We start from the raw sequence: 14,707 nt of genomic DNA, 5'->3' as shown, positions 1-14,707 counted from the left end.
ACGGCACCACTTCAACCTTCCCACTGGCAGTATAGGAAGTCTCAAATTTCTCCACACCCTTGTCTCACTTGTTATTCTTTGTTCTTTGATATAGCCATCCTAGTGGGTTTGAGGTGGCATTTTAGTATGGCTTTGATTTTCATTTTGCTGATGATTAATGATGTTGGACATCCTTTCATGTGCTTATTGACTATTATCTTTCTTTGGAGAACTCTATTCATATCCTTTGCCCCCCCCCACCTTTTTTAGAGATTTTGTTTATTTATTTACTTGAAAGAGAGAGAATGAAAGAGATAGAGGGAGAGCGTTAGAGAGAGCATGAGATGGTGGAAGGGCAGAGGGAGAAGCTGACTCTCCCCTGAGCAGGGAGACCAATGCCAGACTTGATTCTGGAACTCCAGGACCATGACCTGAGCTGAAAGCAGTTGCTTAACCAGCTGAGCCACCCACGTGCCCCTTTGCCCATTTTTTTTTAACCTTGAGAATATTTAAATATTTATTGACAGTTCAAGTTTTCTCTTTTGTGAAATGACTTTCTGTCACTTGTCTATTTTTCCATTGTATTGTTTCCTTTTTTTTCTTATTAATCATAGTTCTTTAGTGTAGATATGTATCTTTCACATTTGTAGCTTGTATTTTTGCTATCTTTGTGGTCTTTTGATGAAAAAAAGGTCTTAAATTCAATTATTAATCTTTTCTGTTAGGATAAGCACTTTTGGAATCTTGTTTAAGAAATCTGTCCCTCTTAGGGGCATCTGGGTGACTCAGTCAGTTAAGCATCCAATTCTCTTTTCTTTTTTTTTTAAGATTTTATTTATTTGACACAGAGAAACACAACAAGAGAGGGAACCTAAGAGAGTGGGAGGGGGAGAGGGAGAAGCAGGCTTCCCGTTGAGCAGGGAGATTGATGTAGGGCTCTGGATCTGAGCTTTTGGCAGACACTTAATGACTTGAGCCACCCATGTGCCCCAAGCATCCAACTCTTGATTTTGGCTCAGGTTATGATCTTGGGTCTTGAAACAGAGTCCTGCATGGGGCTCCATGCTTGGCGCAGAGTTTGCTTGCAATTCTCTCTCTCCCTTTCCTATTGCCTTTCCCTCAATTCTCTTCTAATTACAGAAATAAAATCTTAAAAAAAAAAGATGTGTGAAAGGAAGGCAGTATAGTGTATCAGTGTATACCATATTAAAACAGATTGAAGAGGCAGGTTACCTAAGTTCAAACCACAGCTCTTCTACTTAGGGCTCTGAGACAATTTAACTAACCTCTTTTCCTTCAATTTCCTCATTTATGAAATGAGATGATATTAACAGTACCTACTACATAGGGCTCTTAGGAGGAATAAGAGCTGGTATATGTAAAATGTTTAAAACTATAGCAGGTATGTAAGAGGCATTGGATAAGTGTTTGCTATTATTATTTGCATTTTTATTCTACCTGATCTGATTTTTTAAAATGAATTAGGTTTTTGTTTCAAAGAGATAACCAATTATTAAAGCACCATTTATTGAATAATTCATCCTTCCTGCATTGTCTTGTTCACGTTTCAGGTTGGTCTATCCTGCATCTCTCTATTATATTTCATTGATCTACTCATCCACATCTGTCTTTTAATAACTGTGTTATAACCTTAGTGTGTCTGGCTTCCTGGTAGAATAAATCCCTCGACATTTGCCTTCAAAATTACCTAACTATTCTTAGAACTTTGGTTTTAAATATGGATTTTAGGATTAGTTTGTCAAATTCCATAAAATCTCTATGGGTATTTTGATTGAAATTGCATTGAACCTATGGTTTAATTCTGGTAGAATTGACTTCTTTATGGTGCCTCTACCACTACCAATGAGAGCATAAATTAAAGTTCTCCAAAAACATGTTTTCTCATACGACACACTTTCGGATAGGATTCTTATGAGCTATGTCTAGCTGACCAAAACCAAGTCAAATGATGATGCCTTAAGTCTAAGACCTAAAAATATAAGTTGGGCTTTCTACTTCTGGGAGACAAATGAAGAAATGAATAGCCACATATATATGATGAGGGTGCCTGTATATTTAGTTCACTGCACCATTCCCAAGTGAGTATATTTTTTTGAAGAGACATTATTTATTTATTTACGAGGGGGTGGAGCACAAGCAGAGGGAAGGGCAGTGGGAGAGGGAGAAGCAGACTTCCTACCGAGCAGGGAGCCGAAGCAGGGCTTGATCCCAGGACTCTGGGATCATGACCTGAGCCAAACTGAGACTCTAAACCATTTAAGCCACTCAAGCACCCCTAAAATGAGTACAATTTTGTTTCTTCCTTTTATTTTTTTGCTTTGTTATGTTTTAAGGTTTATTTATTTATTTTAGAGAGAGAGAGCTAGCACAGGGAAGGGCAGAGGGAGAGGGAGAGAGAAAATTTAGCTACACCTCACTGAACCTGGAGCCTGACATGGGGCTCGATATTATGACCCTGAGATCATGAACTGAGGCAAAACCAAGAGTCGGAAGCTTTACTGATTGCACTACCCAGGTGCCCCTTGTTTCTTCCTTTTGAAATCCTATAAGTTTTGCTTATTTTTTTCTTCTTTAGTTGCTCTTATAGAAAGCTAGAAAAGTACTGAATAGAAACAGTGATAATGGATATCTTTGTTTTATCCTGATTTTAAAGTAAATGATTCTTATATTTCACCATTGAGTATAATATGGACTATTGCTACATTTTTACCCAGTTATGGGAAGTAAAAATACGTAATTTAAAAGCAAATAGTAAAAAAAGCAAGCATTAATATTATCTCTTATTTTAGAAGTGTAAGGGAGAAAAATAATTATAAAAGATTTTTACCTACAGATTTAATTAAAGAAGATGTATATGGAGCTTAAATACTTGTAATAAGTATAAAATAGAATTATGGGCATCTGATTCATCAAAGGAGTCAAACTCTCACTCTTTGAAGATGATGATACTTTATGTGGAAAACCCAAAAGACTCCACCCCAAAACTGCTAGAACTAATAAAGGAATTCAGTAAAGTGGCAGGATATAAAACCAATGCACAGAAGTCAGTTGCATTTCTATACATCAACAAGACAGAAGAAAGAGAAATAAAGGAGTCAATTCCATTTACAATTGCACCCCAAACCATAAGATACCTAGGAATAAATCTAACCAAAGAGACAAAGAATCTGTACTCAGTAAACTGGAGAATACTCATGAAAGAAACTGAGGAAGACACAAAGAAATGGAAAAACATTCCATGCTCAGGGATTGGAAGAACAAATATTGTGAAAATGTCCATGCTACCCAGAGTGATCTATACATTTAATACAATCCCTATCAAAATACCATCAACAGAAATGGAATAAATAATCCTAAAATTTATACGTTATCAGAAAAGACCTTGAATAGCCAGAGGAATGTTGAAAAGAGAAGCAAAGCTGGTGGCATCAAAATTCCAAACTTCAAGCTCTATTACAAAGGTGTAATCATCAAGACAGTATGGTACTGGCACAAAGACAGACATATAGATCAATGGAACAGAATAGAGAGCCCAGAAGTGGACCCTCAACTCCATAATCAACTAATCTTTGACAGTGGAAAAAAATACAGTCTCTTCAACAAATGGTGTTGGGGAAATTGGACAGCCACATGCAGAAGAATGAAACTGGACCGTTTCCTTATACCACACACAAAAATAGACTCAAAGTGGAAGAAAGACCTGAATGTGACACAGGAACCCATCAATATCTTTGAGGAGAACACAGGCAGCAACCTCTTCAATCCGCAGCAACTTCTTCCTAGAAACATCCTCAAAGGCAAGGGGAACAAGGGCAAAATTGAGCTATTGGGACTTCATCAAGATAAAAAGCTTTTGCACAGAAAAGGAAACAATCAACAAAACCAAAAGACAATGGACAGAATGGAAGGTATTTGCACATGACATATCAGATAAAGGGCTAGTACTCAAAATCTATAAAGAATTTATCAAACTCAACATCCAAAGAACAAATAATCCAAAAAAGAAATGGTCAGAAGACATGAACAGACTTTTCTGTAAAGACGACATCCAAATGGCCAACAGACACATGAAAAAGTGCTCAACATCACTCGGCATCAAGGAAATACAAATCAAAACCTCAATGAGATACCACCTCATACCAGTCAGAATGGATAATAATTGACAAGTCAGCAATTGACAGATGTTGATGAGGATGTAGAGAAAGGGGAGCTCTCTTACACTGTTGGTGGGAATGCAAGCCAGTGCCGTCACTCTGGAGAACAGTCTGGAGGTTCCTCAAAAAGGTGAAAGGAGAGCTACCGTACTACCCAGCAATTGCATTACTGGGTATTTACCCCAAAGATACAAATGTCATGATCTGAAGGGGCATGTGTGCCCCAATGTTTAATAGCAGCAATGTCCACAATAGCCAAACTGTGGAAGGAGCCTAGATGTCCATTGACAGATGAATGGATAAATGGTGTATATATATAATGGAATACTATGCAGCCATCAAAATTGAAATCTTGCCATTTGCAATGAGGTGGATGGAACTAGAGGGTATTATGCTAGGCGAAATAAGTCAACCAGAGAAAGACAATTATCATATGATCTCGCTGATATGTGGAATTTGAGAAAGCAGGCAGAGAGAAAGCAGGAAGAGAGGAAAAAATCAAATGGGATGAAACTAGAGAGGGAGACAAACCATAAGAGACTCTTAATCTCAGGAAACAAACCGAGGGTTGCTGGAGAGGAGGTGGGTGGGAGAATTGGGTTGGGGGGTGCTGATGGATATTGGGGAGGGCATGTGCGATGGTGAGTGCTGTGAATTGTGTAAGACTGATGAATCACAGACCTGTGTCCCTGAAACAAATAATATATGTTAATAAAAATAAATAAATGAAAAAAATAGAATTATGGGCTTTGGAGTGCAAAACTGTAGCTATGATTCACCCTTAAAATAATCAGGAAATGGATGTCATGTTAATTTTAGAACATTAATAAAAAATTTTAAAACATTCCAGTGCAGTAAATAAAATTAAAAAGGGGGGCCAATATATGGATTATATATTTAAGTCATTTTTTCCTCCTAGAGTTTTTTTAAAATTTTTGTTAAAAAAATTTATTTATTTATTGGACAGAGATCACAAGTAGGCAGAGAGGCAGGCAGAGAGAGAGGAGGAAGCCGGCTCCCTGCTGAGATTCTGGGATCATGACCTGAGCCGAAGGCAGAGGCTTTAACCCCCTGAGGCACCCAGGCACCCCCTTCCTCGAGTTTTCTTTAATTTATTTTATTTGACAGACAGAGATCACAAGTAGGCAGAGGCAGGCACAGAGAGAGGAAGGGAAGCAGGTGAGCCAAAGGCAGAGGCTTTAAGCCACTGAGCCACCCAGGCACCCTCATAATGTAAAAGCTTTGAGCTTAAAAAACTTTTAATGTATAAATATGCTGGGTATCTCCTGACCTCCCACGCTCTGATATACAGGTAGCTATTACCTATGTGATATTATTATTACCTATGTGATAACTATGTAACTATTGTAATCAGGTTTTAAAGCCACAGTCTCTTCAATAAATGGTGCTGGGAAAACTGGACAGCTATATGTAGAAGAATGAAACTCGACCATTCTCTTACACCGTACACAAAGATAAACTCAAAATGGATAAAAGACCTCGATGTGAGACAGGAATCCATCAGAATCCTAGAGAACATAGGCAGTAATCTCTTCGATATCAGCCACAGCAACTTCTTTTAAGATATGTCTCCAAAGGCAAAGGAAACAAAAGCGAAAATAAACTTTTGGGACTTCATCAAAATCAAAAGCTTCTGCACAGCAAAGGAAACAGTCAAAAAAAAAAAAACAAAGAGGCAACTCATGGAATGGGAGAAGATAGTTGCAAGTGACAGTACAGACAAAAGGTTGATATCCAGGATCTATAATGAACTCCTCAAACTCAACACACACGAAACAGGCAAACATATCAAAAAATGGGCAGAAGATATGAACAGACACTTCTCCAATCAAGACATACAAATGGCTATCAGACACATGAAAAAATGTTCATCATCATTAGCCCTCAGGGAGATTCAAATTAGAACCACATTGAGATATCACCTTACACCAGTTAGAACGGCCAAAATTAACAAAACAGGAAACAACATGTGTTGGAGAGGATGTGGAGAAGGGGGAACCCTCTTACACTGTTGGTGGGAATGCAAGTTGGTGCAGCCTCTTTGAAGAACAGTGTGGAGATTCCTCAAGAAATTAAAAATAGAGCTTCCCTATGACCCTGCAATTGCACTCCTGGGTATTTACCCCAAGGACACAGATGTCGTGAAAAGAAGGGCCATCTGTACCCCAATGTTTATAGCAGCAATAGCCACAGTCGCCAAACTATGGAAGGAACCAAGATGCCCTTCAACAGACTAATGGGTAAGGAAGATGTGTTCCATATACACTATGGAGTATTATGCCTCCATCAGAAAGGATGAATACCCAACTTTTGTAGCAACATGGACGGGACTGGAAGAGATAATGCTGAGTGAAATAAGTCAAGCAGAGAGAGTCAATTATCATATGGTTTCACTTATTTGTGGAGCATAACAAATATCATGGAGGACAAGGGGTGTTAGAAAGGAGAAGGGAGTTGGGGTAAATTGGAAGGGGAGGTGAATCACGAGAGACTATGGACTCTGAAAAACAATCTGAGGGGTTTGAAGTGGTGGGGGGGGTGGGAGGTTGGGGTACCAGGTGGTGGGTATTATAGAGGGCACGGATTGCATGGAGCACTGGGTGTGATGAAAAAATAAGGAATACTGTTTTTCTGAAAATAAATACATTGAAAAAAAAAAAAAAGAAAGAAAGAAAGCCTATACTCAATAGCGCCATCTACCGTTGACACAATGAAATTTAATAATAATGGAAAGAATAACAGATTCTCAGATCTTCACATTGAAATGAATACAAGAAATCTTCTAGCCCCAACTTTCTAAACTTACAGGTAAAGAATGTGAGGCTCAGAAAAGATAAGGGATTTGTCAAATCCCCAGATTTCTTGCTACATTTCTGGAGGTGCTTTCAAAGGAAGAAAACATGGATAAACAATTTATCCTAGTGATCACATCTCTAGGGTTAAACTGTGCTGGTTCTCTTCCTGGCTCCAGGGCTGATTATCTTTGGAGAAATTAATTAACTGTTCTGTGCTTCAGTTTTTACATCTGAGAATTGGCAGTGCTTGTACTTCTCAGGGTTTATGTGAGAAGCAGAAGCAGCAGAGAATATAAAAAATTATGCTTGGTAGATAGTGACCAATAATGGTGATACTATTTCTATCCACAAGTGGTAGCACTATTTTTGGACACCTCTCTGACTTCAGTGTCTGTGTTCTTTAAACTTGACTTCACCAGCCATCAGAAGAGACCAGCAATACCATACACACAAAATAAAACAATTGATGAATGTTTGATAACACAATATAGATATAAATATAAGCCCATTGACTTAACATAAATTTTATGGCATTCTTTTATATTGGGGAGAGAAGGAAGCTGGTTCTCATATTTAATATCGAAAAAGGGGTCCTTAGTTGTTTGTGTTATTGTTAACTCTTTTGTCCAACAAGTTGCCTCTCTTTTAGTGATAGACCCTATCCTCTTGACTTTGAGGTGGGGCAAATGGCCAAAGCCTGGACAACCATAGCATCTCACTTTTCCTGGACACAGTGAATAGTCCAGACGACATGTGATGAAAATGGGACAGTGTCCAGAGGAATTAGAGAAATGAGAGATGTGTGGTATCCTGGACCCCATACAAATACATTCTGCAGGATACCTCATTCCTAATAAAGTGTGGTGGACACCTTTGACTTTTTAAATAATATTCCCTCTCCTCTTCGTTTAATAAGAGAAGCCTATGTTTTGGAGTCTCTGTTGGAGATATGTGTGATCATGAGATTCACTGAGGCCAGTGGGATGTGCGTGAAATTATTGAATGCCATTAATACAATTTGATCCTAAACCATTAACCATGTGATTTTCCATTCTCTTTTTTCCATTCTTGCAGCCTGGAAAGCAGATGTGGCAGTGACTCAGCATTAACCTTTAGTCGAGGACATTTTAGAAGATGAACACCTTAGAAGACCAGGAGAGATTAGGGAAGAAATAGATTTTTCCAGTGTGTTTCACTGGAAACACTATGTGTGAATGTGGTGTTAGACTGTAAAGTCAATGCATAAGACAAAAATCCATTTAGGGTCAGCCACAAAAAGGAATGAAATAGTGATACCTGCTGAAACATGGATGAACCTTCAAAACATTATGCTAAATGAAGGAAGCCAGACACAAGTCACATATTGTATGATTCCATTTATATGTAAGTTCAGTATAAGTAAATCTATAAAGACAGAAAGTAGATTAGTGAGTTCCAGGGGTGGAAGGGTGAGGGGTATACAGTCACTGCTAATGTGTACCAAGCTTCTTTTTAGGGTGATGACAATGTCCTGGAATTAGATAGAAGCAATGGTTGTTCCACTTCAAAAATACTAGAAGCCACTGAAATGTCCACTTTAAAGGGATGAATTTTATTGAATGTGACTATCTCAAAAAAATTCATTTGGGCTAAATTACTCTTGAAAGTCCTTCTCAGAGAGGCTAATACAACGAGTTTTATCTTTAGTGGGAAAAGTATGTTGCCTTTGTAACTCTTACTTTGAGCTGAGTGCTGTATGCGTGCACTGAGGAGCCCTCTTAACCAGAAAAATATGTAACTTGAGTCATACTCACTTGTACGGATTCTCACGTAAGGAATGGAGATCTGAGGTATTCAAAAGGTATCCTCCTGAGGATACAAGAAGAATTTCCAAGAGGCGCTCAGACACACATAGTTTTAAAACGAATTTCCAAATCCTCAACTTGCCCGTTATCTTTTCTACACTGGTTTGTGGCTAAGCTGACAAGTCACTACGTCCTTTTGTCCTTTCCTACCTCCCATCTCCATTTACAGGAGGAAGGATACCTCTTGCCTGTCGTTAAGTTCTTACTACGGTAAAAACCTCAAGGCGCCAAACGACCCGACGATTTGAGATACTCGCGTTGGGGAAGCCTCCTTTAAATCAAGGTACCATAAAACTGCGATAGAGCGTTGTGTTTTTCCGTGCTTGATGTTTTTGGCAAACAACTCAGAAGGAATTCGAGCCAATTCCGTGACACGATGGTACAATCCCTTTCACTCACTTCTATTTATGTAAAGGAACCAGCTCTGAAAGGGAACGCTAAGCACCGAAGCCAGTTTGGTAAGGAATTCCTGGCTTCCCACACCTCCATTGGCTCCGAAGAAAACCTGCCAGCATCGTGAAATAAAGGAGACGCGGCTGCGGACGAAAGACGCGGACGTTTGCAAGTCCGCAGCCGCGCGAGCTTCCCCTCACACTCGCGTTAACTGCAGCACCCACAAGAGCACACAGCTCTGCTCACAGGTGGCGTCCACGTTCGTCCGTGGCAGGCCGTTTCTCGAAGCACGGCTGCGTTCAAGCGATAGCCGCTCTGTTCAGGCCGGCGCCACGGGAACCACTCTTCCGTGAGCAGGTGTCCCTTGCTCTTCTACCCGGAGCTCGGAAGCAGAGCGAACAGCCACATTATTTGCCTCTTGTTTTTAGGGACAGCCTTTTGGGGCTCCAAACTGACCCGGCTCGCGCGTAAAGCGAGCGAGAGCCCCCACCACTGTGACAGCACGGATCTCGAACGCTGACCTGTACGCTCGCCCCTGGCACCTCCCTTGGCTTTGCCAAGCGCCAGTGTGAGAACCAGGCCTAGAGTGGCTCGTCTCCTCTGTGGCTCCGCCCATCGCGCTGGTAGCCCCACCCCTCCCCGTAGAGGCCCACCCAGCGCACCATTTCCGGCGCCAGCCAGCCTTCCTACCCGCCTCGGTCGCTCTTCACTTCCCTCTCCTCGGCTCTTCCCCCCGCCCCCATCGCCTCCTTTAATACCGTCACGTGAGGGCCGAGCGCAGGGCCTGCCGGGACGGGTACTGCCGGTGGGTCAGGGTTCGGCCTCAATATGGCGGTTCCGGTCGGGCAGTGACCAAGGTTTTGCCGTCGGGAGGATTAACTGGCGACTGTCGGCGTCTCCACCTATCCGGGTGTAATGCGAGGACGCCGGGGCGAGCCCTGAGGAGCGGCGGTGCCGGGGAGGGGTCGGTGCTGTGTGGCCGGGAGCCGAGGGAGCGGCGTCTGTTCCTTCTGTGGGTCTCAAGGCTTCAGTGTGGGGCCCCGCCCGGCCGGGTTAGGCCGGCGGGCGGCGGCAGTAGCTGCTGCAGCCGCAGGATCAGCCTCTGAGAGTGGGCCGGAGGGCGGGCGCCGCCGCGATGGCCCAGTGTGTGCAATCGGTGCAGGAGCTAATCCCGGACTCCTTCGTCCCCTGTGTCGCCGCTCTGTGCAGCGACGAAGCCGAGCGGCTCACTCGTCTCAATCACCTTAGCTTCGCGGAGTTGCTTAAGCCCTTCTCTCGCCTCACTTCGGAGGGTATGTGGTCTCCTCCCTTTTTCACTGTGCTCCCTCAAACAGGGCCGGGAGAAGGAAGTTGGGAGCGGGCAGGGAAGAAAAGGGCGATGTTTACATCTGGGAGCCGGTAGAGTGGCGTCTGGGGCTGGGGCCCCGCGGTGTCTCCGGCGGCGGCTGGGGGAGGGGCCATGAGCGAGGTTGTCAAGACTGCGCGGTCCTAACCTCCGGTTACTCTGGGCACTTTCCTTCTTCCCGGGACAAGCCGGGCTGCTCGGTAATTAGTCTAAAGAAAAACATGAGCCCCAGAGAAGGGCGTTGAGACGGTTTCCAACAGCCACTGGGAGGGAATTAGGAAGTTGCAAGGCGAGTGGGAAGATGCTGCCTCTTAGACCGATGAGGTCTTAGTAAAGAAGACGAATCCTCTTCCTCCGGTGCTAAACTGGACTTTCAAAGTTGTCTTGAATATCACATTCTTCGGGTAATAGGGCCTTACTCTTTCTAAGCTTCTCATCAGTTATTTTATGTATTTTCTTTGAAAATATAAACATTTTAGTAGGTATGTGATACTTAACCTCTTCCGAAAAAAAAATTACGAAAATAACTTGTAATAGCCTTGATGGACTATTGGAGACTTGATGGACTTGATGGAGAAAGTAAGGACAAGTTGTGATTAATCTAGGTAGTTGGTGTTGAATAGGTTTATAGGAATGGAAAAGTCCTAAAATTTAGTTTTTCAGATAAAAGTTTAGTCAACAAGAGAAACGTGTCTTTTATTTAAGAGTTACCTGTTTCCTCCACCTTTAGTTTCTTTATTAGGGAGAAATAAGCATAATAAAACTCCTGAGTATTTAACCAATAATATATCTTTCTTTGTGAACAGAGCATAAAGTATAGGTGAAGTTCTTTGTTAAGGTCTGTATAAAATGAAGTGTTCTGTAACAACGATTATGATGATTATTTGGTTATGATGATTTTTCCACAAAATATGCTGTGCCATAAATTTATGTATTTACATGCCACAGGTGTGTATTCTTTGGGAGAATAGCTCCGTAAGTTCACTTTATTATTTAAAGGAGAGCAGGAGCTGTCCAAAAAAAGTTTGGGAACCCATGGATTTCTTCAGCTTGTACCTTAGCCATCAGTCTCAGCTTCTCCAGTGTTGCTAAATCAACAAGAACAACAAAGTGCCCTACATTCTTAAAGTCTTTAAAAAAATGTGAGAATCTGTTTGACTTTGATGTGTATGCCCTTTCCTGCTTTGTTAATAAAGAATAATAATGCTAATACTTGATACCTGCTGTATTTAGCTTTTCTCTTTTAGTTCTCATTGAATCCTGTAAGGTAGCTAACTTATCACCATATTAAATTTGGGAACACTGAAGCATAAAGATGTTAACTTGTCCACAGTATTCAACGTAGGAAAGATTTAAAAACAGGCAGTGTGACTCAAGGGATTCTTAAGTCATCTTATCTCCTGGCAATAGGATCGTTTATTCACACTAGAGAACAGTGCTGTCCAGTAGAAATACAATGGTATTCACATACACAGTTTTAAATTATTTAGTAGTCACACTGTGAAAAAAGTAGAAAATCAGGTGAAATTAGTTTTAATATTTCCAAAATTCTAGCAATTCAACTTGTAATCAGTTTAAAACATCTTTGTATTTTACATTTTTTCTGTTGCCAAGTCTGAACTTTGGTATGCATGTAAACATTTTTATTATTTATATTTTAGTTTGGACTAGACATTTCAGTTGCCCAATGGCCACATCTGGCTTCTGCCTTCTGCAGTGAATAAGGGCTCACTTCAGTATTCTGATTTCCTTCTGAAAACTGCAAAAGATTTAGGGAAGAAATACAATGAATTGGACTTTCATGGTTAAGTAGAAAGTTGATGGAAAGGAAAAGTGCCAGCATTCCCTGTTGAGGAGGGGAATGAAGTTAGAACAGCATGGGCAAAAGGTATAAATTATGATTGAGTGGTTGGGGAGCAGTGAGGAAATTGTCCCTATCAGAGTGTAAGATAGTAAGGGAAGATGCCTAGATAAGGGAGGGTCTTGAATTCTAGGAAAGAGATTTTGGATTTTATATTTAATTGTTAAGTGTATGACAGTCATAGATTCTTGAGCAAGGGTAGCAAATTGGGGAGATTGGAATTGTTATGTATTTAAGGGTAAGTAGGAGTTGATAGCCATTTCAAAGTTTAAAATGATTAGACATAGACTTTGTTGGTGGTGTTAGCAATCCAGTGAAAAGGACTTAATTTTTCTGTGGTTTAATTTTTTGCTGGTGAATAAATTTAGGGGTTCTTTGCCATCCAGAAAAGGCTACTTTTTTTTTTTTTTTTTTTTTGGTCTCAAGTGTGGGGACTCCTCTAAGCTTATCTTTAGGCAATGAGGCAATGAGAATATAACTTCAGCACATAATTTAAGAATACAACTAACCACAACAGCTAAAATTTCCTTAGAGGGAGAAAGGAATGTTAAAAAAAATTGGACTCCATTTCTGGCCTGCAGGTATTTGAGGTCAAAACTTGCTTGGACTGCACAAGAATACAACTAACCACAACAGCTAAAATTTCCTTAGAGGGAGAAAGGAATGTTAAAAAAAATTGGACTCCATTTCTGGCCTGCAGGTATTTGAGGTCAAAACTTGCTTTGACTACTGAGGTAGCCATGTACACTGTTGAGTATTTCCAGGGGACTTTTTTTGGTCTTTTTTCTTTTTTAAGATGTCAGTAGAAAAACATGGTGTAAAGCTGTAATGGGAGGGTTGAGAAAACAAATTTGAATGCTGTGCATGTGTAGCACCTCAAATACACCTTGAGGTATTAGGCGGTGGAGAACCATTTTAGATTCCTTGGATAAATATTTTTAAACCCAGCAAGTGTTTCTTTATATTAAATAATAGTGTTATAATTTTACGATCATTATGATAGATCTCATTTAAGTCTCATTATATTTGAGACTTAAAGAGTTTATTTGTGTCATTTCAACACAAAGTTTGTAACCTTAATGCTGCTTGAGAAATTTCCACTGGCCATCCATTTCAACGAATAATGGTGATAGTATTACTTAACCAAACCTCGCTGTTTTTGCTGTCATAGTGATAGTTCTTCAATAATTCTGAGCGGTTTTCAGCACATCATTCAGACATTTATAAGGAAATTTCACTTAAATACCAGCTTTTGAAAGTATTTGGTTTTTGCTTTCAAAAGGTATATATTATTATTTTAAATTGACTAAATTTATTTAAGGGTTTAAAAATAATAGAATGTAGTTTTTATGTAAATCTTGAATATTTTTTGAAGGACCTTTGAAGGATACTCACTGTCTCTAGTTTTCTTAAGTTTCCTTTAAAAGGTTATTAATTCATCAAAAAAAATTTCATCAGTCTTAACTATTTCAAGTGCCAAATGATAAATTCAAGCCAAGTTTTCATATTTTGATACATATATATATATATTGTTTGTGTCCTTTTTTGTACAAGTTAGGATTTTTTTTCCCCCAGCAATTGAGATAAAACAGGTGAAGTTTCTTGTGCTAGGTAAAAACATAAAAGATATCATTATTTCATTTTTAAAATATATTCCATAGAACACCCGATGTGTTACAGATTCTCTGGAAATGAATTTTGTGATCAAATAAGTTTCCTTGTAATAGATGTGTTTGGGAGAATTATAGTGTCATTTAACATATTAAAAGCTCTGGGAAGACCTGGTATAAAGAGACATTTTAAAAACTTAATTCTATACTTCTCAAATTTATATGGAATTGATTTTTCTAAAACAGCTCTTAACAAGCTTGAGGAAAGAGTATTCCATGGAACTGCACATACTGGGAAATGTTACTTTATAATAACAGTATTCAAGAAATTATATGGTAACATAAAAATAAGACAGTAATAGAGCTGAATTTTATTTTGAAATTGAGGTGTTATGTGATCTATAAAGTCCGCTTTTGTGATCCTGTACTGTTAATGAAGCCAAGCTTTTGAATTTTTTTGTATGTGATTTTTTAAGAGCTTTTCTCTTAATCATTCTTAGCTCTTATCTTCCTTTTTATTAGGTTAGTTTTGTGATATTCCCATGTTCTACTTATCTATTGTTGTATAACAAATCACTCCAAAATTTAGCACCTTGGTGGGGAAAAAAGCATTTATTATCTCCCAGTTTCTCAGGCATCTTGAAGTGGCTTAGCTGGGTGGCTCTGGCTCAGGGTCTTTCTTAA

At 39.8% G+C, this 14,707-nt stretch overlaps 1 protein-coding gene across 4 annotated transcripts in view; it reads left to right on the top strand.

Moving 5' to 3' along the window:
* The first annotated feature begins 10,342 nt into the window (after positions 1 to 10,342).
* Positions 10,343 to 14,707, top strand: part of TRAPPC8 (trafficking protein particle complex subunit 8) — a 74,732-nt gene continuing 70,367 nt past the window's right edge. For all 4 annotated transcript variants that reach the window (XM_059409409.1, XM_059409406.1, XM_059409408.1 and 1 more), the window contains exon 1: positions 10,343 to 10,499. In XM_059409409.1, the coding sequence (XP_059265392.1) occupies positions 10,343 to 10,499 (157 nt within the window). The remainder of the gene's footprint in view (positions 10,500 to 14,707) is intronic.

This window comes from Mustela nigripes, chromosome 8, assembly GCF_022355385.1.
Source record: "Mustela nigripes isolate SB6536 chromosome 8, MUSNIG.SB6536, whole genome shotgun sequence".
NCBI lineage: Eukaryota > Metazoa > Chordata > Mammalia > Carnivora > Mustelidae > Mustela > Mustela nigripes.
The sequence above is the reverse complement of the archived record's forward strand: the minus strand, read 5'-3'. Positions and strand labels throughout refer to the sequence as shown.